Source organism: Marmota flaviventris, chromosome 18 (assembly GCF_047511675.1).
Source record: "Marmota flaviventris isolate mMarFla1 chromosome 18, mMarFla1.hap1, whole genome shotgun sequence".
Taxonomy (NCBI): domain Eukaryota; kingdom Metazoa; phylum Chordata; class Mammalia; order Rodentia; family Sciuridae; genus Marmota; species Marmota flaviventris.
This window is the reverse complement of record NC_092515.1, coordinates 47,420,722-47,440,306: the sequence shown is the minus strand read 5'-3', so window position 1 is coordinate 47,440,306 and position 19,585 is coordinate 47,420,722. Positions and strand designations below refer to the sequence as shown.

The following is a 19,585-nucleotide window of genomic DNA, read 5'->3' as shown; positions in this document are numbered from 1 at the left end:
TATCACACTAACTAGCAACTGGCCACAACAGAGTTTTGCAGTGGCATATAGCTAATATACATTTGCTTTCAATTCCCACTGGATCCTCCTGAGCTCTGCCTGACCTCTCTGTCCAGCCCGGTGGTGACCACACTGATGACCCCTGTTTCCCGGTTGATGGTGAACATATTGCGGTGAGGCAACTCGGGTTCTTGGGAGAGGATGGTGTAAGCAATGGCAGCATTGTAAGTGTTCACATCGTCATCTGCATCCGTGGCTGAGACCTGCATCACGGAGGTTCCTGGAAGCATTAAGGGAGAGGAAGATTTAATTGGGCTGCACCCTGGGACCTGCTTAGTACTGCTCAGTTCAATCCTGGCCCGAGTGGTAAAGGAGGACCCTACAGATGGCACTTTGTTATAGTTCCCCTCTTCTCTAATTTCTAAAATTCTCACCAAATTGCTAGGGGAAAAAAGCAAGCACTACACCACATAAGCCGTGTTCAGGGACCTCATCATCCCCAGGACAAATTTTTGGGCGGGAGTGAGAAGATTTATTGGAAATAACTATAAACTTTTACTAAAACATCTTGCCATATCTCATACTGAGTTGAATGTCATGTAAAACAAAAATTCCAGAATTTTCTGCAGTTCACCTCTCAGTTCATTAGAGAATGGTCATTTGGCATCATTACCTTTAAGGTGGAGTAAAATACTTAAAACACATGTGACTGACAAAGGACCAGTGTCCAAAATATCTAAGTAACTTAAGAATCAATAGCAAAAATACAACTGATCCAAGAAAACAAAACCAAAAAAAGGCAAAAAAAAAAAAAAAAAAAAAAAAAAAAACAAAAAAACTTCAATAGACAAGTCATAAAGAAGAAATAAATTAAAAATAGCTGGTAAGCATATGCCAAGATGCTTACTTAGCCCATTAGTCACCCCAGAAATGTAGGTTGTTGTTGTTTGGATTTTTATTTTTTTGCAGTGCTGGGGATTAAGTCCAGAGCCTCATGCATGCTAGGTACATGCTCTACCACTGAGCCACCCTCTCAGCCCGAATGTACAATTTTAAATTGCACCAAGATGGCATCACATGCCCAACAAATTGGCAAAAACAAAACCATTTAACAATTTCTAGGAGTATAAACTGGTTTTAACAACCTTGAAAACCTACTTGACACCATTAAGTAAAGCTGAATACACATAATACACCATTATGAACGTGTACCCTAGAGATATTGTATTTGTACCAGGAGATATGTTAAGGATATTCTAAGAATGCTGTTCAGAATAGCAACAAACAAAAAGAGCCCCAATTTCTATCAACAGTGGAATAAGCTTTACATAATTAACCACAGAAGGGAATACTAAGCAGCAATGAAATGAATGATCTATCATGCCCACCAATGAAGATCTTACATGCATAATGAAAGAGGTCATAGAAATATATGTATAAACCAGGCCCGGTGGTGCATGCCTGTAATCCCAGTGGCTCAGGACTCTAAGGCAAGAAGTCAGTCTCAGCAACTTAATGAAGTCCTAAATAATCCTTCTGCTCAAAATAAAAAATAAAAAGGGCTGGGATGTGGCTCAATGGTTAAACATCCCTGGGTTTAATCCCCAAAATCAGGGGGGAAAAAAAAAGAAAAACAAAGAAATTTATCTATGATGTGATTCCATGTATATAAAGCTTAAAAGTAGGCAAAAGTAGCAAATTATTACCTAGGGATAAATCTACACCTGGGTAAAAGATAAAGAAAATCAAGGGAGGGATATGTTCATGAGATTACTCCTTTCTGCCCATGGTCGCCTGCTGCAGCCATGTCTAAATCAGAGTCCCTAAAGAGCACTGGTTTCGATCCTCAGCACCACATAAAATTAACAGACAAAATAAAGGCATGCTGTCCATCTACAACTACAAAAAAGAAAAGAAAAAGCCCGAATAGCTGCAGAAGCTATTCATCGGAGGGCTGAGCTTTGAAATAACTGATGAGAGTCTGAGAAGTCATTTTGACCAATGGGGAACACTCATGGACTGTGTGGTAATGAGAGACACCAAGTGCTCCAGGGGCTTTGGGTTTGTCCTTATGCCACTGTGGAGGAAGTGGACGCAGCCAGGAATGCAAGACTACACAAGGTAGGTGCAAGAGTTGTGGAACCAAAGAGAGCTTCTCAAAAGAAGATTCTCAAAGACCAGGGGCCCATTTAACCGTGAAAAAGATCTTTCTTGGTGGCATTAAAGAAGACACTGAGGGGCTGGGGTTCTGGCTCAGTGGTAGAGTGCTCATCTAGCACGTGCAAAGCCCTGGGTTTGATCCTCAGCACCACATAAAAATAAAATAAGTGAAAAATAAAGGTATTAAAAAAAAAAAAAAAGGAACATCACCTATGAGATTACTTGGAACAGAACAGGAAAATTGAAGTTATTGAAATCATGACTGACAGAGGAAATGGAAAGAAAAGAGGCTTTGCTTTAATGACTTTTTTTTCCCAAAATATTTTTTAGTTGTAGTTGGATACAATACCTTTATTCTATTTGTTTTTTATGTGGTGCTGAGGATCAAACCCAGGGCCTCGCACATGCTAGGCAAGGCCAGCCCCTTGCTTTTCTAACTTTTAAGGACCCTGACTTTGTGTATAAGATTGTCATTCAGAAATACCATACTGTGGGCTGGACACAGTGGTGCACGCCTGTAATCCTAGTGGCTCAGGAGGCAGAGGGAGGAGGATCACAAGTTCAAAGCAAGCCTCAGCAATTTAGTGAGGTGCTAAGCAACTCAGTGAGACTCTGTCTCTAAATAAAATACAAAATAGGGCTGGGGATGTAGCTCAGTGGTCAAATGCCCCTGAGTTCAATCCCCAGTATCAAAAAGAAAGAAAGAAAAAATTGCCATACTGTGAATGGCCACAACTGTGAAGTGAGGAAAGCCCTGTCAAAGCAAGAGATGGCTAGTACTTCATCTAGCCAAAGAGGTTGGAGTGGTTCTGGAAACTTTGGTGGTGGTCATGGAGATGATTTTGGTGGAAATGACAATTTTGGTCATGGAAGGAAATTCAGTGGTTGTAGTGGCTTTGTAGGCAGCTGTGATGGTGGTAGATATGGTGGCAGCAGGGATGGCTACAATGGATTTGGTAAGGACGGAAGCAATTTTGGAGGTGGTGGAAGCTACAATGATTTGGGCAATTACAACAATCAGCCATCAAATTTTGGACCCATGAAGGGTAGAAACTTTGGATGCAGAAGCTCTGGACCTTATGGTGATGGAGGCCAATACTCTGGCAAACCACGAAACCCAGGTGGCTATGGCGGTTCCAGCAGCAGTAGTAACTATGGCAATGGCAGAAGGTTTAAATACTGCCACGGAACAAAGCTTCTCAAGAGAGGAGAGCCAGAGAAGTGACAGGGAAGCTATAAGTTACAATAGATTTGTGAACTCAGCCAAGCACAGTGGTGGCAGAGTTTGCCTGCTACAAAGGAGACATGGTTTAGACAATACTCATGTGTATGGGCAAAAAACCTCGAGGACTGTATTTGGGACTAATTGTATAATAGGTTATTTTAGTTTCTATTCTGTGGAAAGTGTAAAGCATTCAGGGCTGGGGATGTGGCTCAAGTGGTAGCGTGCTTGCCTGGCATGTGTGAGGCACTGGGTTCAATTCTCAGCACCACATAAAAGCAAAATAAAGATATTGTGTCCACCTAAAAAAACTAAAAAATAAATATTAAAAAAAAAGAAAGTGTAAAGCATTCCAATAAAGGATTTTAATGTAGTTTTTTTTTTTTTGTACCCATGCTATTGATTGCTAAATGTAATAGCCTGATCATACACTGAATAAATGTGTCTTTAAAAGCAAAAAAACAAAAAGGGCTGAGGCTGTAGCTCAATGACAGAAGATCTTGCCTTGCCCATGTGAGGCATTGGTTTCGATCCTCAGCACCACATAAAATTAACAGACAAAATAAAGGCATGCTATCCATCTACAACTACAAAAAAAGAAAAAAGAAAAGAAAGAAAAGAAAATCAAGGGAATGATTACCACAAAAGACAAGGCTATATAATTATTAAATCAAATTTTTAAAAAATATTAAAAATTTTCTCTCTCTCTCTCAAAAAAAAAAAAAATTTAGGACTGGGGATATAGCTCAATTGGTAGAGTACTTGCCTCCCATGCACCACCACCAAAAAAAAAAAAAAAAAAAATGCTTTTTAAAAAGTCAGGACAATGGCTGGGCTCAGTGGCACATGACTATAATTCCAGTGACTCGGGAGGCTGAGGCAGGAGGATCGCAAGTTCAAAGCCTGTTTCAGCAACTTATCAAGGCCCCAAGGAACTTAGTGAGACCCTGTTTCTAAATTTAAAAAATTTATAAATGGCTGGGGATGCCGCTCAGTGGTTAAGCATAATTGGGTTCCATCCCTGGCACCAAAAGGAGGGGAAAAGTAAAGGCAATGGCTACCATAATGGAAGAGAGATAAGACTGTGATCCAGAAGGGTTTAGGGTGCTGGTGAGGATCTGTTTCATAATCAAGAAAGTTGTCTTAAACTGTTCTTATTGTATATGTTTCTGTGGGCAAACTGTTCTACACACACAGTGGCTTCTAAATAAAGTTGATCCATATAATGGGTCAGCTTCAGTAACCTGACCCCGAGCTCCAGCCCTAACACTTTGGGATCTAAAGTATCTCAGTGACTCTGGGTGTCTGACTCCTTGCCACGCATGTACCTGGAAGAGCTCCCTCCATGACAGACCCCTGGAAGACCTCCTGGATGAACTCAGGCCTGTTGTCATTCTGATCTGTCACTGTGATCACAATCTCCATGGGGTCCTCGACTGCATTCCCGTTTGAAGACACGGCATGAGAAAAGAGCTGCAAGAGACAAATGAGGGTTACTTGGCCCCCGATGAGGAAGACGAGGTGGAAATGGGGGCTGGCGAGAGTCGCATGGGCTCAGCCCAGCCTCTACTCTTCCCACTGTGAACCCCTAAAGAGGACTTTTCCCACGTGTGTTCTGCTGCTTCAATGAGACCACGACGAGTTAAGACACATGGGCTACAGAACACAACCACTAGGTCAGGCCTCTGTCTCCCACAGCAAGACTGGGGCACCAAGGCCAGAGGTAAAGGCAGAGGCCTAAAAACTTCTGACTTACTCCACTCAGGGTCAAATTTGCTCTGCCCCCCTCAGTCTGGTGTTTCTCCCAGATTTTTCTGCATTTGGCATTCATACTAAATCTCCCTCTTCCCTAAGCTCTGATTTCTATCAAGTCCCAGAAATGATTTTTGCTTTCCAATATCAACACTATCTTCTTTCTTTAGGAACTTCCAGCCCCAAGAACAGGATGACATCCTGGGTCTAAACTCCCCCTCTTTTTCCTAATAAGGAAAAAAGATGAACTGCCCCAGGTTCACCTGCCATTTCACTTTATCAACAAGTCAAGGGATGTCAAAAGCTAAGCTCTCTACATGTCCAGATCATCAGATCTGGGGACCCCACATGAGTTGACTAAAAAATTTTGGAGAGATGTTACCCCCCTGGTCAACAAGCAAGAGGTACTTACGATGTACTTGGCAATTTTTTCTCTATCCAGAGGCTCCGTCACCTTCAGCTTTCCTGTTTCTCTTTCAATAATAAACACACCAACAGGGGGTGAGTCAGCTCCTTGGCCAGTGATACTGTAGAAAACCTTGGTCTCTTTGTCCCTGTTGGATTTGATCTGAAAACAAACAAACAAACAAAAAAATACAATTGGCAAGGAAAGATCCCAACTTCTGTCGGGTCTTTTCCCTTTCTCTTCATTGGCTCTACTCTGCCAAATTTCTTCCAAAGAAATAGAGAATTTTCTTCTTTACCTGAACCAGTTCTTTAGGAAATGGACCTTTTTCATTTTCTGGACAGCTGATGGGAGGGATAACCCAGTCTCTCTTCTGTCTTCTGAGACCACGGTGGGAGTCGGGAAATGTGAGCACTTCTACATGGGTTCCAGGGAGAGACTCCTAAGAGGAATGGAGATGAGGAACAAAATGAGAAAATTCAAGAGAGAGACTACAAACCTGACTTGTCCAACCTACTCGCTCACTGTCTTCAGCCTGGAGGGCACTGTTGGTTTTAACTTAATGACACATTCGCTTCTCGATTAGAAATTATATATCCATTCCAAAATGAGCAGTCAAAACAAAAATCAACGAACCCCTTTCCCACTGCTTCAATTTGGATGTTAAACGTCTTCCTAAAGTAAAGTTCCAGGTGGTTTGGTCCCTAGACTGATGCTATTGAAAGGTGGTGGAAACTTCGGGAGGTGGGGCCTAGGATAAGTCTTCAGATCATTGGGGGTGTCCTCGAAGAGAATTATGGGAACTAGTCTCCTCTTCTTCCTCTCTGCTCAGGGAAGTGGTTTGCTCTGCCACTTACTCCCACCATAATGTGCTATCTTCACCAGAGGACCAAATTAAAAGGGCAACTTGGATTGGAACCTGCCAAAACCATGAGTCAAACTAGATATTTTCTGTTTATAAGTTTATCGCCTCAGGTATTTTCTTTCCATCCTCAGGGATAGAAAGCTGACTAATACAACCATATAATAAACACTATGTTCTATTTTGATCCTTCTTAGTGTCCATAATGCAAATAATCATTATGAATACATAACTATAGTTTGACATTTGAGATTATCATTTAAGTTATTTCAAGTCTATGTAATATATGTCATTTTTATAGAAACATTACAGTCTAGTGATTTAATATCAGAGTTTATTCAATAACTAAATATGCAAGTGTTTTCAATTTCCTTTCTTTTATGTTTTTCCCAGGGATATAGTTCCCCAAAGTTGATCTGCCAAAACAAGTTTGGGAAATTGCCACTAAGAATTACTTTGTGATGAATATAAATCTCTCAATCTCACTGTGCTATATCTATAAAGTTTCCATTTGCTCTAACAGAAGCTGTTAGGATAAGCACCAAAACACCCTTTGAGACTCATATTGAACAGTTTTCTTGTGCAATAAAGATAACTTTATGCACAATCAGGATAATAGGAGAATTGAAGGGGGGGGGGGGGGAATATCTCCCAAATTGTTTTAAGTTTGCTATTGTTATTTATACTAGATTGAACTCAGGGGTGCTTTACCACTGAGCTATATCCCAGTTCTTTCTATTTTATTTTGATACAGGGGCTTACTAAGTTGCTGAGGCTAACCTGTAACTTACTAAGTTGCTGAGGCTAACCTCTAACCTGCCTCAACCTTCTGAGTTGCTGGGATTGCCAGGTATGTGCCGCCATGCCTAGATGTTGAAGTATTTTAAAATGACTAGTGAGTTTCCAATGGAAAATTCTACCTTCCTCCCTCCACAGAAGGGTGCTCACTCATATTCCCTGATCACTGTTTGCCAAGTTTGATTCAAGCCAGATTTCCTGGCTTTTTTTTTTTTAAGACTCAAGATGTAAAAGATAAATGAGACACACCCAGGTACAGTCCCCAGGGCACTTCCACAATCATGCATGCACAGGGCATACACCCCTCCTCTGTCCTGCCAATCCTTGCATTTTACTCCCACAGAGGCAGGCCAACCAGGGCCAAAAGCAGGCTCTGGTCTAGGCTGCTGGGCTTTGAATCCTCACTATGGCACCTCCTTGTTCAGGACAGATCAATTGACTTCTCTGTATCTGTCTCCTAATATCCAAAATGGGGGTGATATCAGTACCTACATCATAGGTCACTGGAAGGATTAAATGAAATAATGGTACATGTAAAGTACTTGAAATAGCACCTGACACATAGTAAATGCTCAATAAATGACTGGCTAAAAAAAACACTGAGTTGTGGCATTTTGGGAATCCAACAGAAATGATGCAAGATACTGACCATTGACAGCATGCCCTAGGCTTTAAAATGATCATTGCTTACAGCCAAGGAACTGAGGAATGAATGCAAACCCATTTGCCAGACAGAAAAGGAAGACAGAGATCATGCCTTGCTAACATCAGGATTGCAAAACGCTTTCAGATGATGATAATAAATAGTGAGGAACCCTGTGCTGGCTACACATAGGATTAACATTTTCAGGTGTGAAATTAAAGGGAAAAGTGCCTCTTCTTCATACTGAACATGCAGGCTACCAAACTGCAAAAACCCACTTGAATTAAGTGAAAGAACTAGAAAGTTAGATCTATTGTAATACAAAATTAAAATGAAGTAAGAGGGGTTGGGGGTGTCATTTGGGGGTAGAGCACTTCCCCAGCATGCACAATGCTACAAGGTCAATCCCCAGTACTGGGGACAGGAGTCAAGTAAGATTGCTGCCCCTTTTCTTAACACAGCATACACCCCTCCTCTGTCCTGCCAATCCTTGCATTTGTCTCCCACAGAGGCAGGCCAACCAGGGCCAAAAGCAGGCTCTGGGTCTAGGCTGCTGGGCTTTGAATCCTCACTATGGCACCTTCTTGTTCAGGACAGATCACTTGACTTCTCTGTATCTGTCTCCTAATATCCAAAATGGGGGTGATATCAGTACCTACATCATAGGTCAATCCCCAGTACTGGATCCACAGGGGTCCCTTAAACCAGAGACAAAACAAAAGGAAAGTCAAGACAGTTATGACGGAGTTTGCTACTACTCCAATACCCATTCTCCCTTTCTTATTAAACACAAAACCAAACCAAAAACTCTTTTTCTGTAGTATATATCTCAATTTGTACCCAGCAATGTACCCACAGAAAAAAACTACATCTCTGTAAAAAGTTACACTTGTACCCAGGTGTGGCCATGAGGCTAAGTTCTAGCTAATGTGATACATTAGAAGTACTGCTTCAGAATTCCACAAGGGTTGCTTAAAAGGCAGATAACTTTCAATGTTACACAAAATTACATATAAGAAGTTGTGAGGGGAAAGGGGGTGGGGAACAAGGGAGAGAATTGAACAACACCAGATGAGGTAGAGAGGGAAGATGGGAGGGGAGGGGAGGGGGGATAGTAGGGGATAGGAAAGGTAGCAGAATACAACAGTCACTAATATGCCATTTTGTAAAAATGTGAATGTGTAACCGATGTGATTCTGCAATTTGTATTTGGGGTAAAAATGGGAGTTCATAACCCACTTGAGTCAAATGTATGAAAGATGATATGTCATGAGCTTTGTAATGTTTTGAACAACCAATTAAAAAAAAAAAAGGCAGATAACTTAAAAAATAATGCACTTTCGTGCTTCTCTTTCTCTTTTCTTTCTTTCGAGAGGTCGGGGTGTGGTATGAGGGATTGAGACTGACCCTAGGGTCTTGCATATTTAGGCAAGTACTCTACTACTGAGCTTATACCTCTAGTTCCTTTCTTCTTCTTATCACATAGAATAAAGAATGCTGTCAGGTGTGGTGGTACATGACTTATAATCCTAGCTACTCAGGAGGCTGAGACAGGAGGCTGACTAGAGCTACAGCAGCCATTTTTGGTTCATGAGGTAACCGTGAGAATACAATCCATGTGCTGAGGGCAGCAAAGTGGAGAGGAGAGGAGAAACCTGGGTTCTTGATGACTGTTGAGTCCCTACACTAGGCATAGCTTACCTTTGGACTTATTTAACTTAAAAGAGTATTTGGGGGAAAAAAAAAACACTGTAATTTGCAGTTTTATATTTTGTATACTTGAACTAACTCCTGATACAACAGCAGAAGAAGAAGAGGCAAAGTTGGCTGAGGTGAAGATGGAAAGTTAAAGAAGAACCAAGTTAAAGTTCAAAACTGTTTCAGTGGTGGTGAGACGCTTTCACAGGTAGCTGCCTAGCAAGAATTCATTGAGCTGAACTTATTCTTGTGAATGCCAGGCCAACTGGAGACTGAAGGCAAGGAGTCATGTTAACGTAGCTCTACTAATTTCCTCATTTTTCTGATGATTCACTAGGGAGAAAAATTAACTCTATCAAGAAGACTATTAAGTACCAAGAACCTCAAGAGTCCTCAGGGAGGAAAACAGGACGTACTCTTAAAGGCTTTGGCACTTATGGTATAGTCCAACTTTCCGAGACAGTAAGCAGGATCCAACTAGAATGTTCCTCCAGAGACACATTTTGGTAGGAAGCGCTGTGGGAGGAGTTTCAAAGCTAGGGAAGGCATCTGGCTTTTGATAACACCCTCCAGAAACATTCTTGCCAAGAACCTAGGCAGACGTACATCCTTCCATTCATTGCCAATCCCATCTATCTGGCCATTCGATACTTACAGGGCTCCTGATATGCACCAGAGCTAATGGCCATGCACAGCAAACGAAATGGGGAAGGATCCTGGGCAAGTGACAGTTCAGTGGGGCATATGCTTCCACTGGTTCCTCCTATTCTTTGTAAAGATGCCCCCACAAGAAACACCTAGAGCAAATGATCAGAGAATCCACCTCTCATTTACTCTGCCTCCGGGAGGAAAACAATAAAAGCTATCGAGTAACAAGTACCTATTAGTCAGCCCTACATATCTGCAGGTTTATATCTATGGATTCAATCACTATGGATCAAAAGTTAAAAAAACAAACAAACAAACAAAAAAACTGTCAGATATGGTGTTGCCAGCCTAAAATCCAGCAACTCAGGAGGGATCACAAGTTCAAAACCAACTTCAACAAATTAGTAAGGCCCTAAGCAACTTAGTGAGAACCTGTCTCAGAATAAAAAATAAAAAGGACTGGGAATGTGGCTCAGTGGCAAAGCATCAGGGGTTCATTCACTCCCCAATACCTACTCTCCCCCTCCCCCCCTCCAAAAAAAAAAAAAAAACACCCCACTGAGCATGGTGGCTTGTAATCTTAGCAACTCAGGAGGATGAGGCAGGAAAAGCTCAAGGTCCAGCTGAGCAACTTGGCAAAACCCTGTCTCAAAATAGCAGGTTGGGGGCAAGGGGGACATTAGAGATGTAGCACCGTGGTAAGGCATCCCGGGGTAAAATTGCCAGTACCCTCTCCACCAAAATTGTGTTTGTATTGAACACGTACAGATTGTGTAAGAATAATTTATATTGTATTTGGTATTGTAAGTAATCTAGAGAAGATTTTAAAGAATACAGAGAATATGTGTAGGTTATATGCAAATACTATGCCATGTTATATAAGGGACTTGAGCAGCGAGGTGAGGGGGAGTTTGGGAACCAATTCCCCATGGATACAGGTGCACATGCCTAGCATATTCTTCACGTTTTACATGTATTTCATTTAGTCCTCCTTAACCTCATTTCACAAGTAAGAAAAATCAAGCGGAGACAGGTTAAGTGACTCCTCCAAGGTTACCTGGGTGACCAATGGCAGGCAGATTCAACCCCATACAGGGTCCATGCTTTTACCCACTCTTCTGTACTACCTGACCCCCACAACCTAATAACAAGCCCCCAAATCCAACAAGAGGTAGTTCAGTTTAACAAAAAGTCCTCTCAATTGGAGGTGATTTTGTAACCCTCTACCCCAAAGGACCCCTGGCAGTATCTGAAAGTATTTTTTTGGTTGTCAACACCAACAGAGGTGCTTCTGGCATCTAGGTATGGCCAGAAATGCTGCTCAAAATCCCATGGTGCACAGGACAGTGCCTCTTCCCCCAGAATTAGCCAGCCCCAAATACCAATGGTGCCTCCTGGGCTGAGAAACCCGAATTCGATAGCAGATCAAACGTGTGTGACTTCTAAGGTACACCCCTACGTACATGATGGTGGTGGCGCCGGTGACGGTGGTGCTCCACTGCCTTCAGCGTGACTTTGGTAGACAGCTTTCTGTAGGAGGAGTCCCAGGCATGGACCATAAAACTCGTCTCTGGTCTATGAAGCTGTAGAGGCCGTTTGACTGTGATCACACCGTCTGTGCCCACTTTGAATCGAGAGTCTTCAGAAAAGAAGGCTGACCTTGGTCGACCCGTGCATCCTTCAAAACTCACTGCAGGGCAGAAATCACAGTGATTAGGAAATTAGGATTAGGGCAGATTGAAGACAATCTTCTCCAAAAAACAAACTGGATTCACCCACAAAAGCGCAACTCACGTAAAACAGAAGCAAAACCATCACCGGGTGACACAACAAAGCTGTCCCTGGAATCAATATTGTCATTCAATTCTTCATTCGCAATTACAGGACAACTGCTCACTGTGGTTTGTTTTTTTCCTCATACTGTTTTGTCAAGTGAAAACAATATCTAATCTAGAAAGTAGCTTTTCTGTTTCAGTAATGATAACCAAAAAAGGGCACCTTCTTTGGATGGCTTTTGCCAGTGTGAAAACCTATCACTAAAATGACTTGAGATAGGATACCTACAGACTCCACAAGTTGGAGACCAAGGTACAGTGAGATGCTGTGTATAGCCTCCATTTAAATGAATAGTATCCATTTCAACAAACATCGGCAGATGCTAAGAGAGACAGTATAGCATAATGGTTAAGAGTAGACTCCAAGCTAGGTACAGTGGCGCATTCCTGTAATCCCAGCAGCTTGGAAGTCTGAGGCAGGAGGATCACGAGTTCAAAGCCAGCCTCAGCAACTCAGTGAGACCCCGTCTCTGAATAAAGTACAAAAAGGGCTGGGGATGTGGCTCAGTGGTTAAGCACCCCTGGGTTGAATCCCTGGTACCAAAAAAAAAGTAGACTAACTCAAGAGATTGAGGCAGGAGGGTCATAAGTTCAAGGGTAGCTGGGGCAACTTATTGAGACTCTCTCTCAAAATTAAGTAAAAAGGGCTCGGGGTGTAGCTAAGTGGTAGAGTATTTGCCCAGCATGTGTGAGACCCTGAATTCAATCTCTAATATCACAAAAACAATCAAATAAAAGAAAGTAGACTCCATACCAAATTACCTGGGTTCAAGTCCCACCTCTGCCACTTACTAGCTCTGTGACCTTGAACAAGTTATTTAACCCCTTTGTGATTCAATCTACCCATCTGGTGGCATGAAAGCAACAATAGCAATTACATAGTAGGGTTACTTGAAGACATATAGAATAGTGCCTGGCACATAACAAATATTAAAGTTTATTAAAAAAAAAATTTAAAGCAAGCATAGCTTTGACTAATCACTGACTTAGCTCCCAGTATTATATAAAAAAAAATTGATAATAGTGAATATTTATTGAGTGCTGATTATAAGTTTATGATATGAAACAGAGAGCTGATTCCTACTTGCAATATGAGGCATGGAAGAGAAACTGGTCCTTGTCCAGAGGAGGTAATGAAGGTTTCACAGAAAAGATCTTCATCCTGATCATAAAGGGTGTTAAGACAAATGCAAAAGGAAAAGAAGGACTACTTGGATGGCAGAGTGCTATGATGAATGGCTTAGAGGAAAAACTACTTGAAGTTTTACATTTACTAAAGTACTAAAACTTTAAAAAGCATTACTCTCCAAAGCTGGGTAAACTGTGGTAAAAAAATTTCTACATGAAATATCAGAGTCCCAAAGAACTCATTCAACAAGTCTCCATCAAGCTATATGCCTGACATTGTCCTGGGCTCACTCAATTTTTTTTTTTTTCAGTTGTCGATGGACCTTTGTTTTATTCACTTATATGCGGTGCTGAGAATCAAATCCAGTACCTTGCACATGCTAGGCAAGCACTCTGCCACTGAGCCACATCCGTAGTCCTGTCTTAAGACTCTTAAGGACAAAACATGAACAAGATAAATAAGGCGCCTGCTGCCATTGGGGCTTATGCCATTGAGGAAGAAAGGACAACACAGAAACCAAAAAATTCAAGGATTGATAAGTGATAGATACAAAGGAATTGAAATAAAAGAGGGTGATAGAAGAGTGAAGGGGAGGGGATGAGGTTGGGGAAGATAATCTCTTACATCAGATGATAAATGTGGGTCTTTCTCATGCGGGTATGTAAGTGGAAACCTGAAGAGTCAGCCTTCCAACAAACCTAGCTCAAGATCAACAGCTTTCCAGACTGGGCAAGGGGGCACACACTTGTGGTCCCAAGCTAGTAGGGAAGTTGAGGTAGGTGGATCCTTTGAGCCTAGAAGTTCAAGGCCAGCCTAGGCACAGTGAGATATATAGCTAGGTAGACAGACAGACATAGATGCAAATATATACATACATATGAAATTTCTAAATAAACAGATAAAATTTAAAAAGAAAAAGAAAAACATAACAAAGAACCTCTTAGGCAGAGGCAACAGTCAAAGACAGTTCATCCCAGGAAAACGTAGAAGTTAGCCTGTTTTCCTCTCTTTCAAATAATCTTCCCTCCTCCATCCAATGACATTTCTATTTTATCCAAGCGTTGTTTTATACAAATTCCTGCTGTCAGGCCTACTTTATAAGGCTAGATACCTCTATGCTCAGGAGGTCAGAAAGCCCCAAAGCTGCCCAGGATTCCTGGGCTGCAGTTCCCATTTCTTCCACCAGGGGACACCCTTGCAACCATGTCTGAAGCCCTTGCTTCATTTTCCTGCTCTTGCCAGAGAAAATTAAGACCTTGGATGTTTGGGGGAGAGAAGAGCAATACTGTGATTATCCCCATTTTCAAAATGAAACCGAGGCTGAGAAGTTAAGAAATTACCTGACATCTCATACTAGTAAACAGCTAGTTATACTAACTGGAGCCACAACTGGGCCTTGAAGGCAACCAGAATATCACCCCAAAATATGCTTCTTTGACATGAATACTGAGCCAAAGGCACTTAAGAGGAAACAATTTTAAAAAGGTCTTTCTGAACTGCCCTTCCTTACCCACAGCCAGTCATAAAAATTCCTGGGAGAAGGCTGACCTGGACCTGCAAGATAGCCCTTGTCACCAGGGACTGGGAACTGATGTTGCAAGGATCTTTATATAAATAAGTTCATTGCCTTTTGGTAAGCTGAGGCAGGAGAATTGCAAGTTCAAAGCCAGCCTCAGGAATTTAGCAAGGCCCTAATCAACATAGCGAGACTCTGTCTCAAAAAAAAAAAAAAAAAAAGTGAAACTTAGAGTGTTGCCACTGGATTATAAACCCAGATTTTGCCATCTTTTTGCTGGGTGGCCGTAAGCAAATGGCTCAACTTCTCTGAGCATCAGTTTTTTCTATTGTAACATGAAGGATACCACTGCTGGTGAGCCTACGCCTTCAGAATTTTGTGATGATGAACAAAACAGTGACACTGCTGCAGAGCAGTGCAAGAGATGATAGTTTGTGTGCTTCTGGACAGGCAAAACAGGAGTCTTTTCTAAATGCACAGAATAGCCACAAAATGACAATAGAAACAAGAGAAGAAATGCCAAGTCATTAAAGGATGGGAAGACACCCCCCCCCCCTTTAAGTCTATAGTAGGAACTTCTTTTCAAATTATAAAAGCAAGATGCTTTTCAAAGAACCCTCACCTACCACCAGCGTAAGTAATGGCGCAACTAGGCTCTGTTTGGGGGCTTGTGTTGTAAGCAGTGAACAAGGGTTGCCCTGGATTCCTTTCTCTAGCTCGTCCAAATCTGGGCAGTGAAAGTTGAGACAAGCATGATTAGACTTGCCGAGGGTGGTGGCCTGAAAAAATGAAAATGGTTTTGCCAATAACTTGACGCAAGGCACTTAAGCTGCTGGGGCGTCTCATCTTAATGGTGGCTAAGCCTCACCCTTTGAGAAGTGACAGAGTAAGTGTGACAGGGAGCCCCAACCTGAATTTCCAAGCATTCATTAAGACTCATTATCTTTCTGTAAAACCGGATCCTCTGGGCTGACAAATTGCAAATTACAGGAAAGACAGGGGCTCTCCAGCTCCAGAAGGCCCTGGGAAGCTCCCCTCAGCCCTGGCCAAGGCTGGGTGTGCTTAGCCTCTGTGCATTCCCAGCAGTAACAAGTGGGTGGTGAGGGCAAAATGGGAAGCCAGAGCGTCAGCACATGGGGACTGAGTATATTTGAACATTCCTATAATTAAAAAATGAACAAAAAGCGAGACAACAGGAAATGGAAGAGTCTTTAACCCAGTCTGAAGGCCTTTCCTCAACCTGTTATTTGGTCACATGGACTAGAAACCAAATCTGAGACTCCATTGGCCATGTCTAAATGGGAAATTCTTTCTGCCACAAAAACATCACCACACCACCACAATCATGATCAAAAACTACCCACTCAGTCAATAGCTTCAACTGTTCATTAAGATTTTAATTGTGTAAACGTTAACTAACACACCCTGCTCTATTTTAAGCACTTTACAAATATTAGCTTATTTAATACTGGAATTCTATGAAGTCAGTATACTTGGTGTCCTCTTCTTCTTACAAATGGAGAAACAGGTGGCTGACAAGTGGCAAAGCTGGGATTTGAACCTCAGCAGTCTAGAATCCATGCTCCCCAGGTGTCAGTCCTTGCCCTGAGCTCTATGTGTCTAATTTTTTGACTTATTCCTCACGGCATCATCAATACTATTTTCTTTTTCCTAAAATTATACAATGGTGAATGCAGGGGCTGAGCTGATTCACCCCAAAGTGAGGGCTTTTCCCGCTGTTCCTCCTGCAAAATGGGGGTGTACTTTTCAGCAGTAATTAAAAAGGAGGACTTATAATTTGGGCACGAGGCGCACTCCTATAATCCCAGAGACTCAGGAGTCTGAGGCAGGAAGACGGCAAAGTTCCGAGCCAGCCTTGGAAACTTTTAAGACCCCGTCTTAAAATCAAATAAAAAGGGGTGGGGGCGTACCTCAGTGGTAGAGAGGCCCTGGTTTTAATCCCCAGTACAAAGAAAAGAAAAAGAACAAAAGGGGGAAAAAAGGAAAAGATGGTCCAGAACAGTATGAAATTATACACCAGAAAGTTAAACTAGTAAGAATAGCTAGGCCCACATGCCTGCAATCCCAGACATTCAGGAGCTGAGGCAGGAGGATCCCAAATTCAACTTAATGAGGTCCTAAGCAACTTAGAGAGATTGAAAAAATATATATATAAAAAGGGCTGGAAGATGTGGCTCAGGGGTTAAGCACCCCCCTGGGTTCAATCTCCAGTGTCCAAAAATAAATAAATAAATAAATAAATAAAAACTAGTAAGATAACTTTGTGAAAGTCTCTTTAACATGCTGAAATTCAGGCAGGGGATGTGGCTCAAGCGATAGCGCGCTTGCCTGGCATGTGTACGGCCCGGGTTCGATCCTCAGCACCACATACAAACAAAGATGTTGTGTCCACCGAGAACTAAAAAATAAATATTAAAAAATTCTCTCTCCCTCTCACTCTGTCTTAAAAAAAAAAAAAAATGCTGAAACTCTCTCGTGCTGTTATTCATCCTACATTTTCTAGCATATTTGGCAGAAATAATAGCTTTAAACAGAAAACTCTGGAAGAGATGACTGAAGTTCAAATACAAATAAAACCCAAGTTCATGAAAGCATTGGGTCTGGGGCGGGCAGGCTTTGAGCACTCAGCAACATTCCTTCCTTGGAATTGCCAGCCTGAGACTGGAATGTGAGTGGGTAGATTTGAGACACTCTCAAAAGCCTCTATAGATTTCCTGAAGATGTTGGGATGTAAGGACAGGACCCTACTAGCAAAGGCAACTACCCAGAGCTGAGCTGTTGGGTACCAGTGGGGAGATGCAGTCTCTGAGAAGTGCAGTTGTGCCCACATCACACACAAAGGGGAACATCCATCATGGATCCTCTCCCTCTCATCAGAACCAAGGGCGCTGCACTCAGCTTGACATCAAGGACCATTTGAACTTGAGCTCTCAGCTCAACCTTATGTGTATAAGATCAAAGAAGCTTCTGAGGCTCGTGAGGCCACACTGCCATTATGTACCCCCAAACCAAGGGCTTCAGTTTCTAATTTAAATCCTGAAGATGAAAAACAAGAGGTTTGATTTGATGAATGAAAGGACTCCCAAGGAGACAGCCTCATTTAGCGAAGTGGGAGTTTTTCCTGTTGGTGTCAGGGGCGCTGTTTCTAACTCCAGCCACAAAGCCATGAGTCCCCACAGATGCCCCTACAAAATTTCTCTCCATGTTGGCCATTTTCTTAGATGGCACTGGGTATTCCTGGCAGGGCTTCTTTGATGAATATCCACGAACTCAGTAAACATTACAGGTTTATTAAGTACCCGTCATCATCAGAAAATGTGACGTGATGTTTTAACAAATGGGAGGAGATGGATAAGTGGGCCTCTGGGTTTTTCCAACCTGGGGCATGTTGAAGAGGAGACTCAAGCTCCCCTGGGAACACTGACCATCTCATCTCTAATGAGTCTCTATTTCTACATGTCTATGTGCTACTGAGAACTATGTCAATAATGACAATCTAAAATCCTTATTAGATTCAGCAATCCTGTGAAGGAGGGATTTAGCATCTCTTGTTTATAAATGAGGACACTGAGGCACAGAGAAGTGAATGAATGTGGACAAGTCACGCAGCTCTGAAGAGGCAAAGGCTGTGGTCAGGTACCACTGAACCCATCAAGACTTAACCACCAGACCAGCCTGTCTCTTAGCACTGACAACCGACTTGAGACACTCGGCCAGTTAAATGAATACCTGGAGGTTAATGGGAATTAAGAAGAGAGTAATTATAATGAGAGTAACAAGAGCAAAGCATCAGTACACATGCCGTCCCTCTCTCCCAGGAGCCTTGGAAATATGAAGCCTTGGAAATCCAGTTCAAGACCTCAGAAAAACATAAGGATATTCAGACAGCCACATAAAGGAAGAAGTCTGAAACTCCAGATTCAGGAATGTTTTGAATTATATCACCACTTTGCATGAGTTCCTCTACCCAGCCAGCCACAACCCCAGAGGCTTCTCTGTGGAAGAAGAATTGAAAGGATCCTTACACAAACATGACTCCCAACATGTGGCCCCAACACCTGTGGGCCACCTGCTTCCTGTGCACTTTGGTTTGGTGAAGGCAGAGGCACCCACAGTTCTTGTTGACAGGTGGCTCCCTCAGGTTCCCAGGGACAGGAAACTTATTTGCAGGAAGCTTATCAGGTTGTTTCTCCTAATCTCCCCCTAATGCCTTTACCCAGAACAAATCCACAACTTCACCAATGGCCACCCTGAAATCAGATGTCAACAGTAAACACTGCCTGGGTAGGAAGCAGGAACAAATCTTTAAGAGATGAGGCTAGGTGAGGTAGCAAAAGCCTGTAATCCCAGCAAGTTGGGAGGCTGAGGCAGAAGGATTGCAAGTTTGAGGCCAGCCTCAGCAACTTAGCAAGATCCTGTCTCAAAATTTTAAAAAAGGGCTGGGGATGGGATTCAGTGGTAAGGCACCCCTAGGTTTAATCCCTGGAGAGAGAGAGAAAGAGAAAGAGAGAGAGAGAGAGAGAGAAGCAGGCAGATGGGGCAAGTGGGGCAGCAGCAGAAAGGTGACATAGAGAGAGGTTGATGATGTAAGATTTAAGATGAAGGAAAAACTAGTCCCAGCCCATTTGCCCTTTACTTCCAGAAAGGGAATCCCTTTACTTCCAGAAAGGGAGTAAGCACGGGAACTATCACCCTTTCTTCTGACTGTTCCACTCCTATGTGGATCTCCCCCCTGTTGTAAAGTCACTAATGCTGCCTGGGTCATTGCCGCAGTGCCTTTGATGGCCATAAATTTCTTTCTCCACAGCAAATACCAAGGATGCTGATCAGAATCAGCCTGGTGAAAAAATGCTATAAATGTCATAAATGGCACTTCTGGTGTTGGTTCACAGCCA

The 19,585-nt window shown here is 42.4% G+C and overlaps 1 protein-coding gene and 1 pseudogene across 2 annotated transcripts in view; one reads left to right on the top strand and one right to left on the bottom strand.

The window, feature by feature from the left end:
- Cdh1 (cadherin 1) overlaps nucleotides 1-19,585 on the bottom strand; it is a 75,017-nt gene that overhangs the window by 14,816 nt on the left and 40,616 nt on the right. For both annotated transcript variants that reach the window (XM_027933130.2, XM_027933131.2), the window contains exons 3-7: nucleotides 11,653-11,879; nucleotides 5,839-5,982; nucleotides 5,547-5,702; nucleotides 4,711-4,855; nucleotides 105-280 (exon numbers count right to left, since the gene is read on the bottom strand). In XM_027933130.2, coding sequence (XP_027788931.2) covers nucleotides 105-280; nucleotides 4,711-4,855; nucleotides 5,547-5,702; nucleotides 5,839-5,982; nucleotides 11,653-11,879 — 848 coding nt within the window. The remainder of the gene's footprint in view (nucleotides 1-104; nucleotides 281-4,710; nucleotides 4,856-5,546; nucleotides 5,703-5,838; nucleotides 5,983-11,652; nucleotides 11,880-19,585) is intronic.
- LOC114090928 (heterogeneous nuclear ribonucleoprotein A1-like) lies at nucleotides 1,883-3,385 on the top strand (annotated as a pseudogene).